Genomic DNA, 23853 nt, shown 5'->3' on the forward strand with positions numbered 1-23853 from the left:
GCAAATTCATATATTAATTGTTGCATCTATTTACATTCAAACTCAGTCCATTGATTTTTGGCCTACTTTTTAAAATATTCTGGCTCCAGTTCTAAGAGGTCTCTTTCTTCTGTGCTTTCGTTTGCAGAATTGATTTCCAGGTAGCAGATGCAGCTTGAGAGTGTGTTTCACCTTGTTACGGCTGAAGAGAGGTGAAAGAAGGAAAAGAGCATGACCCACGTGCAGCAGATGTCTGGAGGTGGCTTTTTAAGCCAAGCCTTCTACCACAAAACAAGGCACATATCAACAAAAGAGCTACAGTGTGAAATGCTAGCTAAATCTTAGTGTGACAACATCAATTGCTTCATGATTTCCTGCAAATATATCAGTCAATGAAGATTTAGTGTTGTGGAAGGAACCTGTGAATGCTTCATTGTCCTGTAAAATGAATCATGCCAATTTGTCCAACTCCTTCAATTGCTACTTATATATGCAAACAGGGGATCTACTTGATTTAGCCCCTCTGTCTTTTTACCAGGCACTGAAAAAGCATCTTAGTGTCCTGGCTGTAAATAAAAGATCTAAATCATGATTTCTCAAATGACTAGTGATTGCAGGTGCCTCAATTTCTGGATGCCCACCCTGAGACAACTTAAAAAGGCCTTTCTGAAAATCATGACCCTTGAAGATATCCCAGAAAACAAGGCATCTAAAAATCACTAGTCACAGTCCAAATCTTGACCCTGATGTATTACAGAATTCCCTTAAAGCTCCTTGTACTTTTCATTTGGGTCTCAATACAATTATGTAAACTCTATGCTCTTTACTGAAAAGGTTCCCTCTGACCCCAAGAGGTCAGCCACAGTACCAGTTCAATATAAGTTTGGATCTTACCTAAAATACCACGCTGCCATCCAATCCTTTAGTAACTAAACTAAAGGTTTATTGCAAAAAGAAAGAAAAACCATGAGAGAAATGTTAAAGGGTCAAAGCAAATCAGATACATACAAAAGATTGAAAGTCCATATACATCAGGTTTGTAGAAGAAATGTGGAGTTGCAGACTTGTATAGTCCCCTTTGGTATACATCCAGTACCTGGATGGGTCTCAGTCCTTTGTTACACAGCTTTAGTTGCAGATGACTTGATCCAGCAGTAAGTAGGTGGCTGAAGCTCATGATACTAGACTGGTGACTGACAACAAAATGGATTCCCAAGGCCTCTACCTTATATACCCTCTGGCCCTAGCCATGCGGTCTTGTGGAATGTTACAAGAACTAAAATGGAGTCCAGAGTCCCATGGGCCAATCCTGGTGCCTCATCAGGCATGCTGCTCATAGAATTTTATAGGAACCAAAATGGAGTTCAGGGTCACATGGCCAAGTCCTGGTGCCTTACCAGGTATATCTGAGGCTTATCCCCCTGGGCCCCTTGCACTTGGGAATGCCTTAATGGGCCATTAAGCAAGCTATTGTTCTGAAGCCCTTCAGTCTGAGTTGTTAGACAGCACCATTTGAAATACAGATGTATCGAACTTCCATTTCACATATTACACATGAACATAAGTATTATCATCTGACTTAGCATATTACAACCTTTCTAACAGTACCTGACATGGCATATCTTACATGGATTATTATGATTTTGACATTTTGATGTCAAACAATATAACAAATGCCTCCCCTCCCACCCCCCATCTACTCAGCATGACACCCTGCACTGCATATAACTTTCCAGCCTCAGGGCCTGATCCAATGCCCAGTGAAATCAATGGGAGGTGTCAAGAGATGACTTGATTACAGTGTTTATGTACCTTCAGGGGGCAAAAATACCAGATTACTTAAAGGAGTATCTAATCTCATGGAGAAAAGCATAAGAACCCACGGATGGAAGCTGAAGCCAAACATAATTCACATTAGTTAGAAACAAAGCACAAATTTATAAACAATGAGGGTGATTAACCATTGCGACCAAGTAGCCAAGGAATCAAGACTGGGTGCCTTTCTGGAAGTTGTGCTTTAGTCAAAAGTTTTTGGGCTCAGTTCAGCGTAAGTGAGTGCAATTCTTTGGCTTGTGTTATACAGGTCAAACTAGCTGATCTAATGATCTCTTTGGGCTTTAAAATCTATGAATGAATTCTCATCCACTTCAATGGGTTTTGGCTTGGTTCCTGAAGATGAGCATTGATGCAGGTGAGGGGGAAGAAGGAAGAAGTCAGAGATGGTATTTATGGAACTGAACAAGAAGGTAAAAATGACTTACCCCCATCTTCACCTTCCTGTCAGTGAAACAGCCCTGCAGACAGGAGAGTCCCCATCAAAAAATGGATTCCCACTAATGGATGAAGCATTTGAGTCAGTGAAGGAAGAGAGTCATTGAAGACACCATATATGCAGCTTAAAACCAAAATTCTGCCTAGAGCAATGGAAATATCCTGTTTTCTCTGATTTAAAAATGAAATAGGTTAAGCCTTGTGCTGGTGTGGTCTACTCAGTGCAGGGATGTCGCCTCCTCCTGGCCACTCTAGGGATTAGCTGATGAGGTTGACGCCCCTTCCTGTGGTTGCACACCATCACTCTCTCTCTTTCTGCCCCACGGCCCCCTCTCTCTCACCAGGAATTGCAGCGTCCTCTTCATGATGTGGCCCTTCAGCCAGGTCACCAAATGGTTTCCTCTTCTTGGGTTGGAAAGTGTCTTCCCACAAACAGGCGTAGGCAATCTTTGTACACAAACATATACTGGCAATGTCCTGAAGTGTGGAAGATTACAGAGTCAGTGTAAAATTCATTTATTTTAAAATTATTTATTTTAAAAAGAAAAAGCTTCCAGAGCTAAATGACCCATATCATTCATGTCCTCCTTTTTCAATGTTTTCTTTTTGAGAGAATTTAGTGGTGAAAGATTCCAGATAGGTAATTCTAATAGAAGATCTCAGAATGATAGGCAACAACCAGGCAGATTTAAATCTGAGGGTGAGAGAGCTTGAAGATAAGTTTTTACTTCCCCACTCAGTGATATGTTTCATCCTCTTTTTAATCTCCTTCTTGGACTCAGCTTTCCATCCATGCAATATCTTAAGTTTGGATCCAGATTTCAAGCCCCTCAAAGTTCAAAGCTTGTTGGATTCTGTGTTTTGGTTTGGTCCATTTATAGAGAGAGGAGTCAGTTTAGAAATTTGGATCTGAGTTTGGATTTTGATTTCTCTCACTCACTCACACGCACACACACCAAGTTTCATGGGTGTTTTGGTTTGGACCTGTCTCCATTTATCATATAACTTTGTCATTTATTTTTTAGCTGTCAGCACCTACAGGGTTAAGTCCACCAGTATTCACCTATGTCTTTGATCAACCAGTAATGGCTGGTATCAGATTTCTATTCTTTATTCACTGTGAGGGTTGAAACATTGGATGTAGTTTCTCATTGAGTTAATTAGAAGCTAAGTCAGAGTGATTAGCTTCTACACTTCTTCTTGGAAAAAGGTGCTACGAAGAAGAGATTCATGTATATTTCCCTTCCTCTAGTTTTGGAGTAATCCAAATCAGCTGTCGTACAGCAATAGTTCTCACATTGTTCAGAGTGGGAAAGAGGAACAAAAAAATCTGGTGATTCTGGATTTCTGTCGGACATTGGTCCAGGAATGTTTGATTTGGAGGTGGATATGTAACATGCTAGCAAAGCATATGCTGGGGCCTCTTGTGGCCAGCCAGTTGGAGGATAACAGGTTACATAGAAATACTCTGTTAGCTCAAATAGCAGAGGTCTGTAGTGCAGGGTTGAAGGTTTGAACCCTGCTGATTCCCCACACAAGGGGTTATAACAGAGACATCTCTTTACAACCCTGCACAGATGTCTGATATACAACAGTATGATAGAGAAAAGAGATAAAAGAATCCACAAAGCATAAATAAATTGGATATTTCTAAGTGTATCATCTTTTAACACAGGTCTGCGCTGGGTAGAACAGTCTGGTTGTATATGAATTATTAACAACAGAGAAGGTTATGTGAATACATTGGGGAAGTTCTAAATAAATCACTGAGTCTAAATAAACTAGATTCAGAGAGGGTGTGGGAGCCGTAGCCTCAATATGCACATGGAAAATTAAACTGTTACAAAATAATTCAGCAGAATTAGATCAGGCTTGGAGCTGTGGTGGGGAGTTTGGAAAGGAAGGATGGGCCAGTGATTAGGACACCAGCCGGGGATTGGGAGGGGAGCCAGGTTGAATTCCCTGCTCTGCCACAGACTCCCTGTGAACAAGTCACTTGGTTTCTGCATGTCAGCCCCCATCTGTATAATTGGGATAATATTGCTGTCCTCCCAGTGGTGCTGAGAGGATAAATACGTTAAAGATCATGAGGTGCTCACCTGGCATGGCAACAGGTACCATATAAGTATGTCCATGCTGGAATCCAAGGTGTCTTTGTAGTTAGGTACCTGCACTAGCTTGGCTAAAGCTGGCAGTATGGGTAGTACATACATGCCGTGGCCCTGGGTACTTGTATTACTGAAGCCCCAACACCACCTCCACAGTGCTCTAGATAGCTCTACTGCTCTACACTATCCTGGAATTGCTACATTGATATCCCCTTAGATAAAGCAAAATTACTTTTCTTTCCTCCCAGTTCTTCTGTCCTACTGAATCATCTCATGCTAGCCCATCTTTCTTCCTTTGTCCTGTACTCATTAAAACTATTAATCCTTAACTCACCACAGCTGCTGACCGCTGAATAATGCCATGTCTTGGCATGCCTGCTGATTAAGCTTATTCTGTAGCACCTGCTTCCAGACTGCATCCACCCAGCTGTAAGAGAGAACGCTAAAAGGTTTGCTTCCATGGGAAAAATAGTTTAAACTTGGATAGGAGATAACACTCAAGAAGATGTTGTAGGGACTCAGCTTCCACTGACCCGAGGAAGACAGACAAGATGATTGTGTAAGTCTTTTCCATCTATGATTCAGTGTACCAGATAGGTAAATCTTGGTTATCTACTTACTATCTGCCCATTAAGCTCATGGGATACATTTGCCCTTCATGCATATGGATGAAGTCAGTAATATTGTGAATGCTTATGTCAGAGCTGAAGCTGGCCTCCTAAGTCTAATTGAAGGTGGTTCTGAATAAACTTTGAAGAGCATGCATTATACTTTCCCTGATAGAATATTGCCTACCTGGAATAGCCCTAAAGGGCTGGAGTCTTGTTCCTGAGCATCTAAACATCTAAATGAGCTGCATTGGGCATTGTGAAGAAGTCAATTTTTAAAGGCAGACCTGGGCTGGCAACAAACTTGCAACAATTACCAAAGTAAACACTTTTTGGATGTGATATGATAGAATTCATAAATTGGTTTGAAAGGCATCTTACTAAAAAGCACTTGTGACTTTGAGATTTGGAGACTTTTGCACTGCTCACCATTCATTCATAGCATATTTTCCATTGCCACTCTCATCATAACAATGTTATATGGGCTTTGCAAAAAGACATTTAAAAAAAGCAAGCCAGAACATTTCACATTTCCTCACTCTGGCAAAAAAACCCATTAACAAATGCTGTTTCAGTTATTCTGAATAATGATATAATCTTTAGGCTTTTAATTACAATCTATTACAAGCCCCATTTACAATTACCATGCAGAGCAAACTTTTTGTGAGTCAGATACAAAAACTTTTTAATAAGGCTTATTCTGGCCAATTAACTCCATTAATAGAGATGCAATGCAATTGCTATTCTTGGAAGCACCCGCATTAATTTTACCCATTGTTTCCTGTTTGCCCATCACAAGAATGTTACTATTAACAGTACTACCTAATAATTACCTGTTTGCTTCCTTGCCATTAATAATCAGCATTATTAGTATATTGGTAGTTTAACCCTTTAGAATGACCCAGAGCTGGTGGGCGGATCAGCTCTTTAAGAGATATAATGCAAATAAAGAACCATGTCATAGCTGAATGTCCAACACTTACAAGGGAGTTCAGTGCTCATAGCCCCTTCAATAACTGGCCTGTTGGCCAGTCCTGAGATGACCAAGGTGTCAGGCACTGGTTGCCGTGATGGGTCTGTGTTTCTGTTTGTATGATATGTGCACTTGTGTGATAGAATCATAGAAACATGGGACTGGAAGGGGTCATCTAGTCCAGTCCCTTGCACTTATGGCAGGACCAAGCATTATCTAGACCATCCCTGTCAGCTGTTTGTCTAACCTGCTTTTAAAAATCTCCAAGGATGGAGATTTCACAACCTCCCTAGGCAATTTATTCCAGTGCTTAACAGGAAGCTTTTCCTAATGTCCAATCTAAACAGCCCTTACTGCAATTTAAGCCCACTTGTCATATTCTCAGAGGTTAAGGAGAACAATTTTTCTCCCTCCTCCTTGTAACAACCTTTTATGTACTTGAAAACTGCTATGTCCCCTCTGTCTTCTCTTCTCCAGACTGAACAAACCCCATTTTTTCAATCTTCCCTCATAGGTCATGTTTTCTAGACCTGCCATCCTTTTTGTTGCTCTTCTCTGGACTCTCTCCAGTTTGTCCATATCTTTCCTGAAATGTGGCACCCAGAACTCCAGTTGAGGCCTAATCAGTGCGGAGTAGAGTGGAAGAATCGCTTCTCGTCTTTTGCTTACAACACTCCTGCTAATGCATCCCAGAATGATGTTTGGGTTTTTTTGCAACAGTGTTACACTGTTGACTCATATTTAGCTTATGATGCATTATGAAACCCAGCTCCCTTTCCACAGTACTCCTTCCTAGGCTTTCATTTCCCATTTTGTATGTGTGCAACTGGTTGTTCCTTCCTAAGTGGAGTACTTTGCATTTGTCCCTATTGAATTTTATCCTATTTACTTCAGACCGTTTGTCCAGATCATTTTGAATTTTAACACTATCCTCCAAAGCACTTGCAACCCCTTTTAGCTTGGTATCATCTGCAAACTTTATAACTGTACTCTCTATGCCATTATCTATATCATTAATGAAGATATTGAACAGAACCAGACCCAGAACTGATCCCTGCAGGATCCCATTCAATATGCCCTCCCAACTTGACTGTGAGCCACTGATAAATACTCTCTTGATCGTGAGTGGACAGACACTCTTAAGTGCTGCTGGGGGCATTCTCCAGGAGGGGCTACTGCTTTTGGAATTTGCTCCTTCCTTTGAGTCCCATGTAGCCCATGTTTGGTACCCTTTAGGGAATGTTGAATGGTCCATCTTTTCTCCCTGGGTGTGGGAGATTTGGGAGACTGGTCAGTGGAGGGTAATGTATTGTTAGCACTTAAATTGTTTATGTGTTTAAGTGTTTGCAGGATCAGGACCTATATGCTTAACAAAATGGTGGTTATATGAATCTTATTAAAATTGTTTCAATGTGTATTAAGAAGTCTGCTCATTTGGGTACCCTGGATAAGGAAATCTTACCATCATTTTATGTAAAACTTGTGTGATACAGATGGGCTGCGGCCCTGAGGTCTGGCAAATATGTTATCCTGGTGCTCACTTTTTAGTTAATATCAAGCGTTTGCCTTGTTTCCTGCTGAAAATGTATTCTTTCATAGTTCCCATTAGCAGGAATTCCTTTCAAGTGGGCTCACTGAGTACTGTATCTGTTGTATTGAGAGGGCGTGGCCTCCCTCGGAGACTGACAGGGAGAGATGGCCCAACACCTGGGGATGGAGCCAGGACAACCATGCCCACCCCACCGGAAGCAGAGGAGCAGGACAGGAAGTATAAAAGATGAGCTCTCCAGGTCAGTTTGGAGGGAGTTGCCAGAGTGGAAGGATGTTTCTTCATTGGTGCTGGGGCCCCAGCCTGACCGCTGAGGAGCGGCCCACTGCCTGGGCCCCAGAGGAGCTACTCTTTGCAACATACCCAGAGGAGACTGATGGCAACCTTGAGGCCCAAGTACTCCAGGGAAGGGGGGATAGGAAGGAGCGAGGGGAACCAGACAATTATCTGGTTGAGTTGTGGCCTGCAGCCGCATCAGTCAGTTGCAGCTGGAGCCCCGCTGACCCAGTGATGGGACACACTGCCACTGAAAGGGCTCTGGTCTGGGACGTAGTGCAGTTGGGAGGGCCCCCGTCCCTCTCCCTTTGCCCCACCACTCTGGGTTGGTCGCTTCATCCAGACCTGTGAAGTCCTGGGGTTGTAGCCTGCTTGCTGGCCCTGCTCGAGGGCCTGGGACATAGACTATTTAATCGCCTGGGGCCTGCAGGAAGGACCAGAACCCCTCCTCTGAATGCTAATTCCGCTTTTGAGTTTCTGTATACACAGGAGCACCGTACTGAGGGGGCATAGCCTCCCTCCCATACGGACATGGAAGGGCGGCCCAACGCCTTCCATTGTCCATATTCTGGTGTGGTGCAAAGGAAATGAGATTTTATTGTCTATATATAAAATATAATTTTAAAATAAGATACTTCTAATGATAGGCCTACCTGTTCCACAATCACATTAACACCCCCCTAGTCTGGCACAGCCTCCATCTCTTCATGGGCCAAATGTCCTCACTCTCCTGTATAGCCGTTGCTAGGAACTCACTGCTTCCAGTCGACCTTCTATAGCTACGGCTCACTCCACTCCCATGCTGCTCTAATTCCTCCTCCCCTGGCGGTTTTTTTGTGATGTCTAATATATGGCTTGATGCTCCAAGGTGCTGAACAGCCTAAAACTCATCAACTTCAGTGAGAGCTGAGGCGGCTCAGTGCTTCCCAGGAGGACACCATACCTCATAGGACTGAAACCCAGGGCTAGATTCTGAGCATATGCATCAGTGTAAAGTAGGAGTTCGTTCCCTTGAATTACATTTCAAGCACCAGGCAAACCTATGGCCTTGTATAAACAGCAATGCATTTATTGTAGCTATTCTATTATTCAGGTTGTTCCAGGAAGATAAGCACTGGAACGAGTCTGAATAAAGAGATCATGGCTCAAAAGCAACAGCAAATGTAAATAATTCTTTAATATAAAAACACTGAAAATGTTCATTGCTCTATTTCACCATGCCAGGAAGACAGAGTAATTATTTTTGTTCTCACAAACTTATTTCCAACATTCGCATGTCACAATGCCATAGAAGCACTATATCTTACTTCCATTGTGCCCTTTGGAAGAATAAAATCCCAGTCTGAATAAGGCCCCAAGCCTGCAACCCACCGTCTAGGGATTCCCAGTGTGCCCAACTGGAGCTAGCAGAGTGAGGCTAGCTACCCACACACTATCCACTACAAGAGTGGGGCCTAAAATACTTACACTGACAATGTACAGACATTAAATTTGCTTTCTGAGCCTGCTTCTCAAGTATGTCTTCAGAATTCAAGGTCCGTGTCACTGTCATGATACAGCTTGTGTTTAGTCTGTCAAAACTTCTGCTAGGAATATTAGATTTACAAAGTCTACACAAGTAATTTTAGAAGAGTTATGTTTGAATGCAGATCGTATAGGAAAAGGTTCTTCATGTGAGTAGGAACAACCTGCCATCCAATCCCAACCTTACCTGGAGAGAGAAACAGAAATAAAAACAAACAATCACACTTCTGCTTAGTAAAATACAAAACACACATGCGAAAGTGTGCCAGATCTTGTATAGGTTGCGAAAGCAAGAGACACAAATATTCAAGGTATGTATTTTTAAGAGACTTCAATTATATGCTTATGCTATATTTTCAGCATCATTTTATTAATTACCCACTTGTGAAGGATCAGATATCCAGCTTGTATTCTGTGGAAGTCTAAATTTTGAGGATGCTGTGAGGAAATACCCAAACTTTTCTCCCTCTTTCTCCCCCCAATTTAATTGAATCTGATCCTGTCTATATTTAAATAACCACTATTGGTCAAAACCTCAGTTTTAGGCTTCATCTGGAATGTTACCTGTACAACATTAGAGCACAGATGCTTATTTATTCTTGTTATTAACCCTCATTATCTGCTTTGCTAGCAGTCACCAAGCTTGCAATTCATTCTGAGGAGGCAATGTAGCAAATGTTAATCTCATTAGGACACAGTAAAAAGGGGCCCCATTCCTGAAGTTGGATCTATGGGAGAATTTATTGCTCCTATTCAGACCCCACAGGATATAACTGGTGTATTGGAACCTTCACTTCAGATAATGCCCACCATCAAAGATTGCTGTCTGCAGCTCCATAACAAGATAGAGGGTATGTCTTACACTGCTGGGGCTGCAAGGATCGATGCAGCGGGATCAATTGAGTGGGCTGTGGAGATCCGCTCAATTGATTCCGAAAGTGCTCTCCGGTTGATGCTATTAATTTCCCCCCTTCCCCCAAAAGGAGTAAGGCTGCGTCGACGCAGCGCAGTGAAGATGCTGTGGTACGGCAGTGTAAGTAAGTCAAGGGGAGATGCCGCTAGCTACATTATGTAGCTGGCATATGTCCCGTTGACCGCTGGCAGCAGTGTACACCAGGCCTAAGTAACAAGGAAGGAGGCCGAACCTATCCTGGCATATGCTCAGCACAACACTTACCAAGTTCAGTTTGGAAGAGGTGATAAGTGTCTGGATTACGAACCGTGAAGGCGATGTAGATCTCAGGTGGTTTTCCATCGGTTTTGGAAGTGGAAAATTGCTGCAGGACATGGACAAGGGATAAACTTATCTTGGGATCATACACCACATCTACATAAAAAGGAGAAGATTTCATATTTATGAAGAAAAAAAAACCCTACGAAATAAAAGGATTAAATGTCAAGTAATTTAAGATGAGAATTTGACCTGTGTCACCGGGAACAGAGCCCTTTTAAAGGGGAAGCAGGACCACCCCTATGACTAGTGAGCAGCTCCTCAGGGCAGCCCACGTAGACCAGAGGGGGTGTACTCATGGCTGATTAATGATTTATTACTCACAGCTGGGTTGGAGATTGAGGGCAGGTCTATACTTAAAACATTGCATTGGCGCAACTGCACTGCTGTAGCACTTAAGTGAAGACACTCCTACTCTCCTGGGAGAGCTTCTCCCATTAGCAGAGTTAATCCACCTCCCTGAAAGACAGTAACTATAGCAACGGGAGAAACTCTCCTGTTGATATAACACTGTCTACATGGGGGAGTGGGTTGGTATAACTATGTCACTCACAGCAGTGGATTTTTCACACTCCCATGTAATGTCATTATACCAACATAGGTCTGCAGCATAGACCTGGCATGAGAAGATAATATAAAACAAGAAGGGTTTGGCTGTTTTTTCTTGGGCTAGAGATAGACCTGCCTGGAGCAGGGGTTGAGGCAAGGCTGAGCTTTTAGGAGTTCAAGTTTTGGAGGGCAAAAACTAATTTAAAGGTTTATTTGGATAAGAAGATACCAGGAAGCAAAGGCACTGACTGGACCTTTCCAAAGGCTATTGTCCTTTCTTTGATGAGGAGAAGAAGAGTACAAGTCTGGGGAAAGAGTGGGACAAACGATGGGTGAGAGAGAATCCTGTAAGGCTGTTTCATATGATTCCTCATGGACTTTCTGTTGACCTACGGGTGGGGTGAGGTGATAACCCTATGGATCGCTAGCAGAGCCCTGACTGGGGTGGTATTTGGGTTGAAAGACCTGCTCAAGTGGTGGCTGGTGGGACCTGCAAAGGTGTGTATCTGAAGCTAGAGGGCATGATGGTAGGGAGGGATTGTCAGACCTGTTTTAAAGATTGCTTTAATGTTGGGGGGAGCTCTATGTGTGAGTGTGAGAGAGAGGGGGGAAAAAGGTTCCCTCCAGATTCCAAATATTAGTATCTGGGGTTTTAAAAAATTGTTTTTTAAACAGACCTCTCCACTTTACTGAATTGGCCTTATCAGTGAATCTGGTGCACAAATAAGTAAAAAGAAAATTAGGTTCTGATCCTTCAAAGGGATCTTTATGTATAACCTCTACTACAATGGAAAATGCTGGTGAAGGTAGAAAAAAGATCAGCACATGTGGATTCCTTTACAGGTCTGGCCTTCTCAGGTTGCAACTGAGTTGACAGAAGCCCATATTTCAACACCCCAAAGCAAAGGCTTGGAGTTAAATTACAGTAGGTTGATGAATCAATGTTTCCATCCTTGGAAATTATTCTAGATTCAGTGTAAAAACTGCCCCTTGAAGTATCAAAAGTGTCAATCTCTCAAATTAGCCTTCAGTATAGAATTATAAAATCAGGTCTTTCTGTTATGAATCATGAAGTTCAGGAATTGGTAAATTTTCAGTGTAATCCCTGTGATGTACAACTAGGGCACACAAAAGCCAAGACTTGTGTATGGGCCAGTGGTCAAAAAGATCGGTCAATCCTGATTTAACATAATAAAAATATGTACCACGGTATTTAGACATACTCAGGATAAACACTTCATCCTAAACTTTGAATTTCCTTGTTTTTATGAGTTCAACTTAAGCCTTTTTCAGAGCCATATGTAATGGATTACATATCTATGAGCATACATTTTATGGAATAAACATCTTTTTTTAGCTAATTGTCTACATGTGCTACATTGCATTTGTCATCCTCACATTTGAGCACCTCACATGAATACTTAAGCAGCTTGATTGGTTTATACATACGCAAAATATGCGGTGAAATTCTGCCTTCAGCTACATCTGTGCTGTTTGTGGGCTTGTCTAGAACACTGGGTGTGTGGCAATGTGGTGTGGAACTCTACACTGCATATAGTGTGCTGCCCATTAATTGTCCATGTGGACTCTGCTACCACACACTAAAAGTTCTGTATTTGACTTTGAAACTGGTGTACATCAAAGCTCACTAGGGAAATTTTAGTGTGTGGTAGCAGGGACAGTAAATGTACGTAACACAAGTGCACTGTAGATTTACGCCCCAGCTTGCCACACACTAACTGTTGGTCTAGACAAGCCCCTAGTATTGTTAGATTAATATTATTATATTTACTATTAACCTCCTCACATTATCAAATGAGCATGTAAAATTTCCTTAATATGCACTGTCCTTGCTGAGAGTGCTAACCAGGGGTGCTGTAGACAACGTGGAATTCACCTCCAATTTTAAAACAGAATGAAAGAAATAAATACAAAAGAGAAATGAATTGCTTTTCAAGGAAGAATAAACAACTATTGAATATTGGGATGAAGACACAATAGTAAAAGAAGACAGAATTCCATCCCACACATTTCAGACTTCATGAGTTGAAGTGTAGTTGACTGACCGGTCACCTTTGACTGAATAAAATTCAGTAATTATTATTTTTGCATCGTGCTCTATTTCATCATTTGTGCTAGGGGATCACTTAGTGAGATGTGATCAGAAGTGTACTGTACCTGCTGCAATGACAACATCCGCTTGAATTGCTGAAAGTTGTTCCACTGTAACAGAATTCCAGTCAAGTTCTGCAACTGTTATTGTTGGTCCTTGTAAATCCATCACTTCTGGCCTCTGGCCTTGGGATTGCATTTTGGTGTGATTAACAGTTTCAGACTCCAGAACAAAGCCATTTAAATGGATATTTTCTCTCAGTTGCTTAAGAACACAGTGATGGTAGTCACTAAGTATGTACGCCTTGGGATTACAGGTTTTACAGATTGCAATTCCTGTGAGGCCAATTCCACTTCCTAATTCCAAGACTGTCCTGAAGGTTAATGGATTAAAATAAGGATCTTAACAAGATTCAGTTACAGAATCAAAACAAATTGAAGTGCATGCACCTAAGAGCAAAACTACCTGTTAATGGTTTCAGTGATTCTTAAATAAACTATCCAAATGCCAGTCTTTGCTTCAAATAAGTACCAGGAATGAAAAATAATTAGGATTCAGTTGTAATAATAGAAATTAGAGATTGAAAATATATATATAAAATTAACATCTCCAGGGGACCAATAGAGGGACTTTTTGATATATTATGGAGATATCGAGACTAAAATGTTCTCTTGTTAAATTTCATGCCATACGCCTAATTATACCTCCTTGGACTACCATAAACAACTGCTGTCTTCCTTAAGAAAAAAGTTCAGGTTGAAGGATAAAGAAACGTCAGGATGAACCCAAATGACACTACAGGCTGAATGTAATCTGATGTTTGGCAGTGGGCAAACTCCTATGGCTCCTATGTCACTTACCAATGGAGAAAGAAAATTCTTCCATCAGCTAGTCCCTAAATCTTCTCTTAGATTAAAGCTCAACTGTGACAGACCAGTGACAGAAAGGGCAGCAGTTACCCCTTCAACGGGTCATTCCAACAACAGAGATGAACTGCTAAAACAACAGGTGATGAGTGTGGTCTAGTGAGTGAATCAGGACTCCTGGGTTCTATTCCCTACACTGTCAAGAACAAGTCAATTAACTGCTTTGTACCTGTTTACCATCAGCAAAACTGGTAAAAGATGCATTCGCCACCTCTCAAGGGTGATGTGAGGTTTAATGCATTAATGTCTCTGAAGTGCTCTGAGATCCTCACAGATGACAGAAGTATTTTATGATTTCCTTATTCCTTGTGTTTTCTATAAGAGAAATTAGTACCTCCCAATCCCCTGAGGGTTATGGATACCTGAGTTGGAGTTTTTGTCTAGGATTTTAAAAATATGCATTGTTACAGTTCTTAGTTATATTAGGGCTATACAGTATAATGTCAGAGAAGCCATGTAACTCATTTATAATATGAAGGAAAATGTTTGTTAGCTCTGTTCTCCCCCCCCCTCCCCCCATTTTCTAGCTGTGATTTCATGTAATCAGAGCTCCATTACCTGTTCCTGAAAATGGCAGGATTCTCTATTGCCCATTCAGCAAGATAAAGAGCAGCATCCCATGTTACTAGTCCTGTGGTTCCCTGTGAGATTATTGCCACAGTCTCAGAAAGTGTAACGAAGTCTCCTGTGGGCTAGAAGACACACACACGGAGAGATTTAGGCTGCATTAACACAGGCACCACACTTCCCAATTTTAAATCACCATTAGCATCTGGGAGAAGGTAGGAAGCATTTTACACTCAGGGTTTCTGGGGTTTATTTTTAAGCCAATTACGGTTCAGTTTAAATGATAAAAACAGACATATAACAATGAAGGTATCATTAGGTTTTACCAGTAAGTAGTTTTTATAACAGTTGGTGGATTCTTCTTTATTTAAAATATCTGCTAGTACTTCATACAATTCATCCAGAGGTTCGGTTGCTATGGACTCATGCTGTGACAAAGAGAACAGTGAAGAATTTCAGGTCTCCAGACATTATTAAAGAACCACAGACAATAAACACATAATCAAATATCATTTTATTCTATTGTTGGCCATAACATATGCATGTTATGGTAATTTTTATCATAACAAGTGATCACCTGAGCCTGGGCCAATATTGTCAAAAAAACACACTTTCAAATTACTTTTAATAACTGGTCTAATGGAGAAAACTATGGTAGAGGACACAAAAAGAGTGCCAAACAATATATAAGCCCAACACTACCTTTTTAATGAGTTCAGATATGAAACATCTTCTGTACTTCACGGAAGGGGGATATTTCATGCATAACGGGTGAAGAATAGTCTGAAATGATAAAACAACACCTGCAGACCAACCAGCGATCAGGTGAGGATCTAATTAGAGGCACTGCAGGAACAGAGGAGAAGATAGCTACAAATTGTGCTTGGTTCACTTTGTACCTTGGGAATGCTGGGTGATTTCAATTTGCAGCTAAGCTATTTGATACTCAGCTGGAAAATCAAATTCCAGTGACATTCCTGCAGTGAATTCTGGTACCCCTGGCTGGTCACAGATGTGAGGAAATAACTCATCTTCCACTTTACCTCTCAAAACTAAATAGTAAAACTGAGAGGAAAATGAGTCTGACTGGCCGTCTTTCTTCTTAGTTTTTTTTCCCATGCCCCAGTCCCATAAATAGAGTCAATAAACAGTAAGGCTTCATCTGCATTTGGAGCTGGGGGTGCCATTCCCAGCTTGCATACACATAGTCACTGTAGCTCGCATCGAGCTAGTATTCTGAAAATAATAGTATAGCCACAGTAACAGGAGTATGTGGCAGTACAGGCTAACCAGCCTGAGTACAAATCTGCCTGGACACAGAGTGCATAGTCGGGGCGGCTAACCCATGCTCCTACACTGCTCCCACTACTGCTGCTACACTTCTAATTTGAGTGTGTTAATTCAATGAGAGCTAGCATGAGTATGTCTGTGTGAGCTGGGAACCACATTCCTTGTTCCAAGTGTAGATGTAGTCTAAGAGCTGTGCTCCATGCTGGCCTCAGAAAAGAGAATCTTCTCATACATGCCTACCCTTTGTTTTGAATCAAGGCAATGTTCATTGAGAAAGTGTTGGTCATATAAGCCCTCCAGAAAATGAAAAGTTGGCAAGTTAGGTCTCCTTCTGTCTTCAATTAGCCCTAATGACGATATTATAAGAAACAAACGTCCACGGTGAATTAGGTCCCTTAATATACTCTTAATAGTCACAGTACCCTTTATAGAAGGTAGCCTAGGCTGACTTCCTTGCAACACCGACAAAATTCTGCACTCGGCTATGTGTGGTGGACCCTGGCTCCAAAGCTTTGCTCTTGCTACATGTGGGCATCTCACTCGGGTTCCACATGTGGAAGGTGATCAAAATATAGGGTTTGAGGCTCCAAAGTTGGGAACACACTTTTGTTCAGAAGGAGGTGTTCACTACGATAAGAATTTACTATTAAAGACTGTGGAGAGGTACTTCATATTCTACTCTCCTTTATGAAGCAAGTAGGGAGTAAACTGCAATCACATGTGATAGGAAATGGGAATATCTTTGTTTTCCTAGTATTTGTACCACATGTGAAGGTGTAGTGCCCTATTTTCATACACATGAAGACACACTATCAGTCAATAGACAACATATGTCACAAGCAGACCTGTTAGAAAAATTGAAGATAACACTTTTTCTTGGTTTTTGTATTGAAAAACGTCATCGACATTTTGAAAACTTTCTACCAGCTCTAAGCCCAATACTTGATTTAAAAAAAAATAAGACAGACTTGGGAGTATGTTTTAATGCAACTGATCAGAGGGCCACAAGCCCACTGAAAGGAATTACTGCCTTATTATATGTTTCAATTTAAATTACAGCTATTGGGGAAGACTAGCAATCCAGATTTGGGAGAGAGATGAAGAGTCTCATCTCCAGGTTGCCAGTTCAGACCCAGCCAGTGCTGGAAGATTTGCAAGTGTTTATCACTGATGGCCTATATGTGAAAGGAGATAATGGTTTCAGCTCAAGTCCTCCTGGACAGAGTTCACATTACAACCCCTACCCAGCCCCATCATTGGTACTAACTATACACACTCTAATTGGTACTAACTGGCATTCTTCTTGTAGTCTCAGATGCAGCCAGGGACTGAATGGGAATGGAGAGTGAATTAACTGTCTCATCCTTAGAGGTGGCCCTTCATATCAAGGTTAAAGCTCACTGGTGGAGTATTCTGGGAAGTTTACACTGCTGTTTCCCTCACTGTCTTGCCTCTATGAATTAATAGGGAAATTCAGTGTCCAACACTTTGCATGAACACTAAAGTCTCTGACCATTTTTAAAATTTTAAAATAAATAAAAACATGCTTTTTTTGTTTTCCAACACCCTTGCCTATGAAGGATAACATGAATACAGTAAAAGGAAATCTGCTATTCTATTAGTCATACCTGGAGATTAATACTAGATCTGAATCCCTTAATTGTTTTTAAATACCATTTTAAAAAAGTACAATGCAACGGTTTTCATTACACTAGGTGGCATAGTATCTTTAGAATAGTTCGGGTCTGTTCTGTAATATTGATTATAATCTGATATTAAAATAACACATTTTACCTTCTGCAAAATATCCAGCAGTAGTAAGGCATCTGATGAATTCTTTAATTTTTGTTCAAGTTCCTACACAAACGGAGAAAAAAATATTGAGAAATATTCAAGGATGCCTTTCCATTACAATATTTGACCACTACACACTGAATCTCTCAGCAAACTCCTTTAACAGACTATGTTAAATGTTTTGTGATTTAAAAAACAAAACAAAACACACTCAGATGGTGGAAATAAAGTAGTATAGAGCCTTCTGTAAGCCATAACATTAACATAATCTATTATGTGGGTAGCTGCATCTGCAATATAAATAAATAATAATTATTAATTGAATAAGAAAAATACTACAAAACAAAGGTGAAGACCAGATGCCTAATCAATCAGCCCTTCCATACTAATGTATAAAACCCTTATCTCATAGAAGTGATTAATATTAAATCCTTCCTCCTCCAAGAGGAGAGCTGAATATCTCTCTAGACACTGGAAATCTTAGCACTGGAGTAAGAACAAAATCTACCTGTTGCTAGACACAAAATCCCCCATATAGATTTATTGTATTCATTGAACAAAAATCTTGTAACCAAGGGTGTTGTTTCAATATAACCTCAGTGGCCAGTTATATTTCTTCAGCCTTTTTTCATTGATCCATTTATAGCCAATCCTATTCACCTTAATCAGATGCTTAGTTCCACTGAAGTCCATGGGATCATTTGTGGAAACAAGGCAAGTCAGGATTTGGCCTTCATTAGTGGCTAAAGTGCTGAGAAAACGGTTTGCAGCGGAACGTATTCATGGTGAACTCAAGAGTAGTAAAACTCACTAGGTAATGTTGTAAACAGATGTCCTGATTTGTTTCAAAACACTGCAGTGTGTAAACTGCAAATCCTCCTAGAGGGAAATTGTTCTGAGAAAAAAGTTACTTTATTGCAAAAGGGTCAATGTATATTGACACTGATGTCTGAAAAGTGACGGCTCCCGCATACTGACGTACATTGCAACCGAAACACAGAAGGTTCAAGAGGAATGTTTAGTGACACGCACTGTCTGCTAAACTCAGACATTCTTAATTCTATACTAATAAACTCATAATAGGAGCTGCTAACACACCATTCTGAACATACTGCAAATATTCTATGGTGAATTGATTTTCTGAAATTAACTTTGCTCTAATACCAGATGCTATGAACTGATGAATTAAACCATGAAGCACAGACATTTTAGGAAAGAAAAAAATCCTCCAAATGAGCGTTACTTGTACTGTGGAATTAGTTTGTTGTAGAATCACTGCAGTCAACAATCTTTGGTTTTAATATTTGGAGCCTGTACTGAGCATATGGGGCCAGATCATTGCCTGGTGTAAACTAGCTACACTGAAATCAATGAAGCTACAACTGATTTACATTGGTTGAGGCTCTGGTCCATGCATGTGATGAACAGGTCCCAAGGTTTGCATCTCCTCCTTCCCTATGTCAAATAACAGAAGTAAAAAGGAAAATTCTTAAGACACATCTGTATTTTTCCTGTCTCTTTATTCTGATGGCAGATGACAGAACAAAATGAATCCTGTTTTGTGCCCTTTTCTTTTTGAGGATACTATCCTTAATGTACCTTTTTCTGTCATCTACAAAATAAAGGTAAGGAGAATATGAAAGTGCCCTGACAACTTTTCACTTCAAATTTTAATATCTGATGTTGCAGCTCCTAGGATTTGCTGGAAAAATCTTCAGCCTTAATGATGGCCTCACACTGCAAACCTCTGCAGTCAGATAAGCCCCCTATTCACAAAAGTTCATGAGCAAACCCATCTTTAGGTCTGTTGCAGTAAACTAAGGGTTGATTTAGATGTCTGGGTCTCAGTAGCATATTTCTTGCATACTTTCTGACAAATCAAACTATTCAGGTGTGATAGGGCCCATATCCTCTGAAATCTGCTGTGTACTAGAGATTAAAATTAAACTTTAAATACCAGTAAATATAGGGATATTCTCGATTGTCTACCTTATAGCTAATGTTGAGACCTGAGTCAAATTTCAGATGCATATTTACTGTCATATGTCTTGTAATTATTACTGGTCCCAGTAAGTGATTCTGGAAAGTTAATTGTCAGCATATTTCAGATTAAATTGTGTCCACACCATTTGAAGGTGCTACATTTATATATATTTTTCCCTAGAAATTGCCTATTACTTACTTTCTGAGTGTTTTGTTGGTCTGGTGAATAATAATATTTTGTAATAAATTGTTCTCTAAAATAGTGTGTTATAATGCCTGCAACAAACACAATTATTCTGAACTACCTGGCTGTTGTCTTTAGCCACAGATAAAGTGAACTATTAAATGAAAGAAACTAGGGTCAACAATTTGGCTTAGTTTTCATGAAAACTATAATGGTGAGCCATGGGTTATTCCTAATAACAGATATCTGAAAATTACTGAATCACCTTACAGTTAGAAACATTGGGTTACTTGTAATGTTGAATCGTTCAATGCTGAAAAGGAATAGTTTGCACATTTCTGTCAGTGTTTAAACAGCCTGAAGATACAAATCTGAAGAATTCCAAAATAGCTATACTAAAAGGACCAACCACTGAAATTAGGCTGAATTCACAAATGTCCAGGAAATAAAAAGTTTAAACCTGTTATCATAAATGATTTATTAAAACTGAGCCAATCAAAAACAGAAACTTATTTTGCCAGTACTCTGTCACATACATAAAATTCTTCCATCTCTAAACATTATTTTGTAACACGATTTAGTAGTTTTCTGTCTATGTAGATACTAGAATGTAGCTGGTTCTTTGTCACAATAGTATCTGCATATTTTTAGGCCCATGGAGAATGCCGCAAGTATGATGAACTGATAAGAGAGAGGATACGCACACACACTCTAAATTAAAAAAAATAAAATTGAACTGGCTAGTGGGTGCATGTCGCTGCCCTCTATGCAATGAAATCAGAGGTGCTTCACTCATAAATCCAGCAGAAATTCTACTCCAAAACCCTAGGTGCAGATGCCTCAAGGCGGCTGTGAAAACAAAGCTGAAGAGAAGAAGAATAGGCAGACTGTCCCAGCAAGCTGCAAAAACAAAGTGAGTAAATATCCTGGTTTTACTGGTACAGTTTTAGTTTTTCCTATGATATACAGAGGTGTGCCAGGCACTTCTTTACAGGTTCTTTCCATTTTTCATGTAATCAGTCTTTTCTTTTTTTAAAAATAATAACCATATAACATTTGTCCAAAACATACTTCCATAGTGAGCAGAGTTTGGTCTGCTTTTTCCAGGTACAAACAGTCCAATGCAACCAGTGTTCAGTGTGATCAACAATGTTTGGAGTGAAGAGAAAAGCTGTTGATATGGATGACAGCTGTGCAGTGTTTCAAGAACAACTCATTCAGAACAGTAAATTGATTTAAAAAAACCAACAACCCGCTATTCCAAGTGATATGCACACCTATATATTTATGAGCACCTCAGAATCTTTAGTGTATTTATCCTTATAACACCTCTTTGAAGTAAGACAGTGCTATCACCCCCACGTAACTGGGGAAACTGTAGGGTGACCATACATCCTGTTTTGGCCGGGACAGTCCCCTTTTTAAGCCCTGTCCCAGACGTCCTGGATTTTTTGGCAAAACTGGGCATTTGTCCCATTTGCTCTTGTCTTGCTTTTGACTTGGCAAGAGCAAATGAGATAAATGTCCAGTTTTGCAAAAAAAGTGGGGACATGCACTTCCAAGTGGTGCATGGAGGAAAACTGGGGGAAGGGAGTGGAGCCCAGCACAGGGGGAGAGGCTCTGGCCAGCCCTGTGCAGGGGTGGGAGGCAGTGGCTCAGGCCAGCTCTGTGCAGGCCTCGGGCAAGTCCTGCATGGTGTCCCATTTTCCTTCTGGGAAATATGATCACCCTAGGAAACTGAGATACAGAGAGTCTCCATGATTTGCCCAAGGTCACACAGGAAGTCTGTGGCAGAGTAGGGAATTGAACCCAGGTGTTCTAATCTTTGGAACATCCTTCCTCTCTGTGAGGACAACAGTTGGGACCAGTGATACTAGCACATTTAACCCTCTCCCCCCTTGTATGGTTATTTCCCAACTCTAAGAAAACATCCCCCGCAGGGTGCAGAACTAGGAGTGCTGGCGTGCAGTAATAATAGCAACTGAACGCATCTACAGGGCCTACCGCTTTGTTCAATGGTTTCTCAGCGCCTCCATTATACAAAGCCAGGCCAGCGCCCCTGCCCTGCCCGCGGAACCGATTCCGACTTTGAAACCAGGCTCGCTTTTCCAAGAGGGCAGGTCTCAGGGAAGTTCACAGCCCAATCCGGTCACACAGGCGCCAGGAGAAAGTAGCTCATTTTGCTGGTTGCAACGAGTATTTTGATGTCGTTTAATTTTCTCTTCCCAACAGTAGCAACAAACCTGGCGCGAGCGGCAGGTCAGTGAGGGGCAGGAGCAGGAGCAGGCCCTTTGCTGCCGCCCCAGGCCCGGCGGGTACCACACTACCAGTGGCGCGGGCCGGGCCGCGCTCAGGGAGGTTTAAGGCCAGGGTGTCTGTTCGCTGCAGCGCCGAACTCTTCCCGTGTTTGTTAACACGGTAAAGTCAGAGACCCCCCAGGAGGCTCTTGCTGGGGGCCCCGGGGCCAGTCCTAGGCGGCTCCGAATCACCCGCCGGCACCGGGAGGCTGCCCCGGACCACAGCGCCAGCCCCCCACCGCCGAGCGGCCGCTCCCCAACTCCCCATCCACCCCCGGGGCCGCGGGCGCTGCCGGGCAGCCCGGCTCCTACTCACCGCCCAGGGGAAGGCGCTGAGCCGTCTGCCGGCCAGGAAGCCTCGCTGGAAGCGGAGCCCCAGCTGCCGGGCTTCCTCCGCCGGAGGATCCATCGCTCCCTAGCCCGGCCCGGTCTGGCCGGCCGCCCGCCCCCTCACAGCAGGCCGCGTCCCCGACCTCGAGTGATCACCTCTCGCCGGGCAGACACACACCTAGCTCCCGTCCTGAGGGGGCGGGGCGTGAGCGACACGGCCCTGCTGCTGCTGCCCAGGCTTCGGCCGCGGCGCAGGTGCGGATGGCACCAGCCACACATTCCCTCCCTCTGTCCCTCCCCCCCCCCGGTAGGGTTTGGCCTGGGGGAGGATGTGGCCTGTGTCATTCCCCACATCCCTGAGCACTGTGGAGTGGGTGTGCCCAAGGCCTCGGCCTGGCGTTTGTGTGCCTCTGTGTCCTCCTTGCACGGTGCTGGTGTTCCCGTGTAAGGCGTGAGGACCTGGCGCCTGCATCCCTGTGTGGCCCTGTATCCTCTGTTCCCCTGTCACGTGTGAGCCTGGTGCCTGCATCCCTGGATGGCTTTGTGTCCTTGTTGCACGGTGCCCATGTTCCCACGTCAGGTGTGATGGCCTGGCAGACACCTGCATCCCTGAGTGGTCTATTTGTGTCCTCGTGGCATGGTGCTCCTTTTCCCATGTCACGCATGATGGCCTGGCATCTGCTTCCTTGTGTGGCTCTGTGTCCTTGTGGCACGGTGCCTATGTTCCCATGTCACACGTGACAGCCTGGTGCCTGCATCCCTGCGTGACTCTATCCTTGTTGCACTGTGCCCATGTCATGCATCATGGCTTGGCACCTGCATCCCTGCATGGCTCTGTTCCCACATCATGCAATGTAGCTTGTTGCCTGCATCCCTGCATAACTTTATCTTTGACTGTGTTCCCATGTCATGGTATCTACATCACAGGCTAATTCTTAGGTCCCCACATCATAGCATCCCCACACAGCAAGCGATATCTGGATCCCACATCACAGCATCTGCATCGCCGCTGAGTGCATGGGACTCCCCCCATCACATTGTCCCATCCATACCCCTGTATTATGGGGTCTACATCATAAACTATTGCTTGTGTCCTATTGCATGTTGCACCTTATGTTGTCATCTCTCGACTGACCAGCCTGTCATGAGATGACATCATATCAAGATGCAGTGGCTCATTGTGACACAGTTATTACATTGTTACTCCCCATACAAATTATTAATAACATTTCTGTTGCACTATATATTTACACAGTGCTTTGCAAGTGTAGATGAGGATGTGCCTTATCTTGAAGGCAGGA

At 42.2% G+C, this 23853-nt stretch overlaps 2 protein-coding genes and 1 long non-coding RNA gene across 9 annotated transcripts in view; 1 reads left to right on the forward strand and 2 right to left on the reverse strand.

The window, feature by feature from the left end:
- Positions 1–748, forward strand: part of ALG1 (ALG1 chitobiosyldiphosphodolichol beta-mannosyltransferase) — a 25191-nt gene extending 24443 nt beyond the window's left edge. For all 3 annotated transcript variants that reach the window (XM_067551263.1, XM_067551264.1, XM_067551265.1), the window contains one exon: positions 128–748. The gene's annotated coding sequence lies outside the window, so the exon portion shown is untranslated. The remainder of the gene's footprint in view (positions 1–127) is intronic.
- The window catches only part of LOC137155173 (uncharacterized), a 5390-nt gene extending 765 nt beyond the window's left edge, over positions 1–4625 (reverse strand). The window contains exons 1-4 of the long non-coding RNA XR_010920366.1: positions 4350–4625; positions 2592–2727; positions 2241–2312; positions 67–181 (exon numbers count right to left, since the gene is read on the reverse strand). This is a non-coding gene — a long non-coding RNA (uncharacterized lncRNA). The remainder of the gene's footprint in view (positions 1–66; positions 182–2240; positions 2313–2591; positions 2728–4349) is intronic.
- A 4291-nt stretch (positions 4626–8916) lies between these two features.
- On the reverse strand, positions 8917–22801 carry EEF2KMT (eukaryotic elongation factor 2 lysine methyltransferase). 5 transcript variants are annotated; one of them, XM_067551267.1, is made up of 8 exons: positions 22539–22801; positions 17759–17821; positions 15377–15457; positions 15001–15102; positions 14666–14799; positions 13247–13554; positions 10466–10615; positions 8917–9475 (listed from the first exon to the last, which is right to left on the reverse strand). In XM_067551267.1, exons 1-8 carry the CDS (start codon positions 22629–22631, stop codon positions 9375–9377), a joined length of 1032 nt encoding a protein of 343 aa, XP_067407368.1. In that variant the 5' UTR covers positions 22632–22801; the 3' UTR covers positions 8917–9374. The 5 variants fall into 5 exon arrangements, with proteins under 5 accessions (XP_067407368.1, XP_067407370.1, XP_067407369.1 ...); XM_067551269.1 differs by having other exon boundaries at positions 22731–22788; XM_067551268.1 differs by having other exon boundaries at positions 15377–15477; positions 22539–22581.
- Positions 22802–23853: the final 1052 nt, after the last annotated feature.

This window comes from Emydura macquarii, unplaced genomic scaffold (assembly GCF_026122565.2).
Source record: "Emydura macquarii macquarii isolate MOO-44397 ecotype Brisbane River unplaced genomic scaffold, CSIRO-AGI_Emac_v2 contig_1348, whole genome shotgun sequence".
Classification (NCBI taxonomy): domain Eukaryota; kingdom Metazoa; phylum Chordata; order Testudines; family Chelidae; genus Emydura; species Emydura macquarii.

Bases quoted from the DNA above. Each gene is read 5' to 3' on its own strand.
- EEF2KMT (XM_067551267.1), bottom strand. From the start codon at position 22,631: ATGGATCCTCCGGCGGAGGAAGCCCGGCAGCTGGGGCTCCGCTTCCAG. The intron at 17,822-22,538 runs GTGAGTAGGAGC...CCGTTTGTGTAG, and splicing joins TCAGCGCCTTCCCCTGGGCG to GAACTTGAACAAAAATTAAA. The intron at 9,476-10,465 runs GTAAGTGTTGTG...TTCTCTCTCCAG, and splicing joins CCTCTTCCAAACTGAACTTG to GTAAGGTTGGGATTGGATGG.